Source organism: Bactrocera tryoni, chromosome 3 (assembly GCF_016617805.1).
Source record: "Bactrocera tryoni isolate S06 chromosome 3, CSIRO_BtryS06_freeze2, whole genome shotgun sequence".
Classification (NCBI taxonomy): Eukaryota; Metazoa; Arthropoda; class Insecta; order Diptera; family Tephritidae; genus Bactrocera; species Bactrocera tryoni.
The window spans coordinates 23,918,147-23,920,904 of NC_052501.1; the positions used below are offsets into that span (position 1 = coordinate 23,918,147).

Below are 2,758 nucleotides of genomic sequence, written 5' to 3' on the forward strand. Positions count from 1 at the left end.
TTGTCATCTCTTGTGCACTTTTCCCGCATTGGCAAGACTACGCTGCAAGCATCGGGGGTCTCCACGGTTTGATACACTGGAGAAGGTATCGATAGTGAGGCCACAGAGTCTGTTAAAATTCCCGTAAACTCCTCATAGTAACTGAACTCGACCCTGGCATCGCAAAGGGCCGAAACTCGTCTATGCGTGGCTTATTGGCCTACCAGATTAACTTAACTTAATATATAGTATATTATTTAAGTATTATATAACTCTTTTAAAGAAAATACGAACTTCAAGCATGTCACAAGCCTTTTAGTTTAGTTGAAAAGTTTTTCAAAGAAGAAGAACTTAAAACTTTTCGAAATCACCATTTTGTGGAAAAAAATCAAGAGATAGATTTTAAAATATATATCTAAAGTAATTTCACCACAACTAGGGAAAGATGCGCTGCGGCAAATCTAACTGCAACGCAATCGACATTTATGTACATATGTATAAATAATTTAACTTGTATCAGTCAGATTTACATACAAACATATACATTTTGTGATGCTTTTGGTAAGGACTTTCAACTTTCAAGACATTACAGTTACACTAATACACATTAATAAGCTTAAAGCTATGACTTTACAGTGACTTGTTCGGAGCGCCTCAATTACTTAATGCCCTACAATTACGCATACAAATAACTAGCAATATAATATAAATATTAAAACTTCTAGCCCTAACTAATTTAGAATACATTTTTACATTGAGCACCGCAAACGTTTCTCTTGGGCTTTCACAAAGGCTACAACACCATCGTGGCTAAGTTACTAGCTATTATTGATCATTTGCTTGCACTTATCCACCTGTCCTAGCACCCGATCAATGCGATCGTTTAGTATTTTTATTGATTTGTCCGGTAACGTCGGCAGCACATCGCGTACCTCAGCGTTCGCCGTTTGTTCGAAAACCTCGCGCAGCTTACGACCCGCACCAGCATCGCGCAACAGTCGCAAAGCGCGTATGGTGGGCTCACGAAAAACGCACAAGTTATTCAGCAAGAGTCCGTGGTAAGCCTCGTATTTCTTGAGCAATCGATAACCATGCAGCAAGCCGGATTCGTTGTCGAGGAAGATCAGTAACTGCGAGTTGGACTGACGTGCTAGATTATGCGCCGGTGCGGCCATAATTTCAGCGTTCCATTGGAAGTTGTAGAGATTGTTGACGACACGATCGAGATTCGCAATCAAATAGTCGAACACTATCAAGTCCGACCATTGAGCGAGTTCAACTAGACGCTCCAGTGCCAACGAGTTTGGTGTAATGGATATGTTAATGGAAGCATCTTGGGAGTGAGCATCTTGGTTTAATGCATTATCGGTAGCCTCCGCGCTAACAGATGTATCAGCCGTCGTCGTCGTCAGCGTTGATGTTATATTCCATACATCTTGCTTGTTGAGATGACGATCGATCGGTTGGAAGGGTTGTGGTATGCCGGCCGGTTCGAGATTTGGCAGCCAACGCGTCAACACCACCGGGCGTTGCTGCTTCCATTGCGCTTGCATTATGTCATGCACAACGGTCGCCCATTTGTCCGATTCCACATTCACCGTGAGCACGGCGCTGGGTGCGAGATTTGTCATATTCAATAGGCGTCCCAAGTAAAAGGAGAAAAGTTCACCTTGTATTTGATCGGTGTTTTGACGATAGCGCGCACAGGCGCGTGTGCCATCACGGAAGGTGAGCAACCGATTTTGCATGCGACCGCAGCCCTGCTCCAGTCTTTGCACCGCCGTTTCGGACCCAACATAGGCATTCCAATCACGTGTGTCCTGTGCGCTGAAACCTTGTGGCAGCGCGCGCTCTACCAGCTCACCCCAGTAGATGTTGGATTTTATGATGCCCGGTGCACTTGGTGTTGCCGATTGGTGTTTCTTTTGCGCGTTCGGTCGTTGCAGTATATTCTTCGTCATGATGTTGTTTTCTAAATTTTGTTGCTGCGACCAAGTTGGTGCGCCGAAGTCGTGCAGCATTTTCGAAGTGCGCTCCGCTGTCGGTCGCGCTAGTGGTGCATCCGCCGTGCGCTGTACACGCGCATCGCGTCTATCGTCAGCATGATGCGCGCCATCGCTCAAAATTTCCTCCACACCAATCCTGCCTTCGTGTTCGCTAATGAAGGCGACGCTAAAGGGGCTGTGTGCCGCCTCCTTCAGGTTGCCTCTGTGCGTCGCCGCTGTTGTGCGATTAAAGGGTGTCGCTAATTTGACTTCATCGTTAGGCAGCGGTTCCCAATCCGAAGCAGTTAATCCGAGCGGTATGTGTTGACCCAATATAGCTGCAGGCGGCGCGGGCTCCGTTGATAAGTTTGAAAATACATTACTCAAATCCACCATAGGCACGAAGATGCCGAGGAATAGACCGCAAATGAATGCCGCCAAAATGCAAAGTAAGCAAGTTTGGCGCTGAAACCAACGACGTCGTCCGAGCGGCAGCAGTGATAAGGTGGACGCTAAGGCATCACTACCGCCATAACGGTAGTGCGGCATGTCGCTTAAGTCACTTAGCGTTGCTGTAATTGTATTGATTGAGTCGTGTGGTATATTAATGTCGAGCGGAGCTTTCTTCTGCGGCGTTGCGTATAAATGCGTGTTACGGCATGCGCTATCGTTTTGGCAAGTTCGTTTAGTCGACTTTGCATGCATTTGTGTTGCGATTTGGTAATTGTCGTGCATGTTTTCAGTTTTGTAAATTGTTAAAGTTGTTTGTAAGCTTAAAGCTTCATGAGGTGAAA

At 45.9% G+C, this 2,758-nt stretch overlaps 1 protein-coding gene across 1 annotated transcript; it reads right to left on the minus strand.

Annotated features, from left to right (window-relative positions):
- Positions 1-636: 636 nt before the first annotated feature.
- Positions 637-2,758, minus strand: LOC120770395 (extracellular serine/threonine protein kinase four-jointed). The gene has a single exon (XM_040097826.1). The coding sequence runs from the start codon at positions 2,697-2,699 to the stop codon at positions 798-800; it is 1,902 nt and encodes a 633-aa protein (XP_039953760.1). The 5' UTR covers positions 2,700-2,758; the 3' UTR covers positions 637-797.

Excerpts from the sequence above, each read along its gene's own strand:
- LOC120770395 (XM_040097826.1), bottom strand. The coding sequence starts at position 2,699 with ATGCACGACAATTACCAAATCGCAACACAAATGCATGCAAAGTCGACT.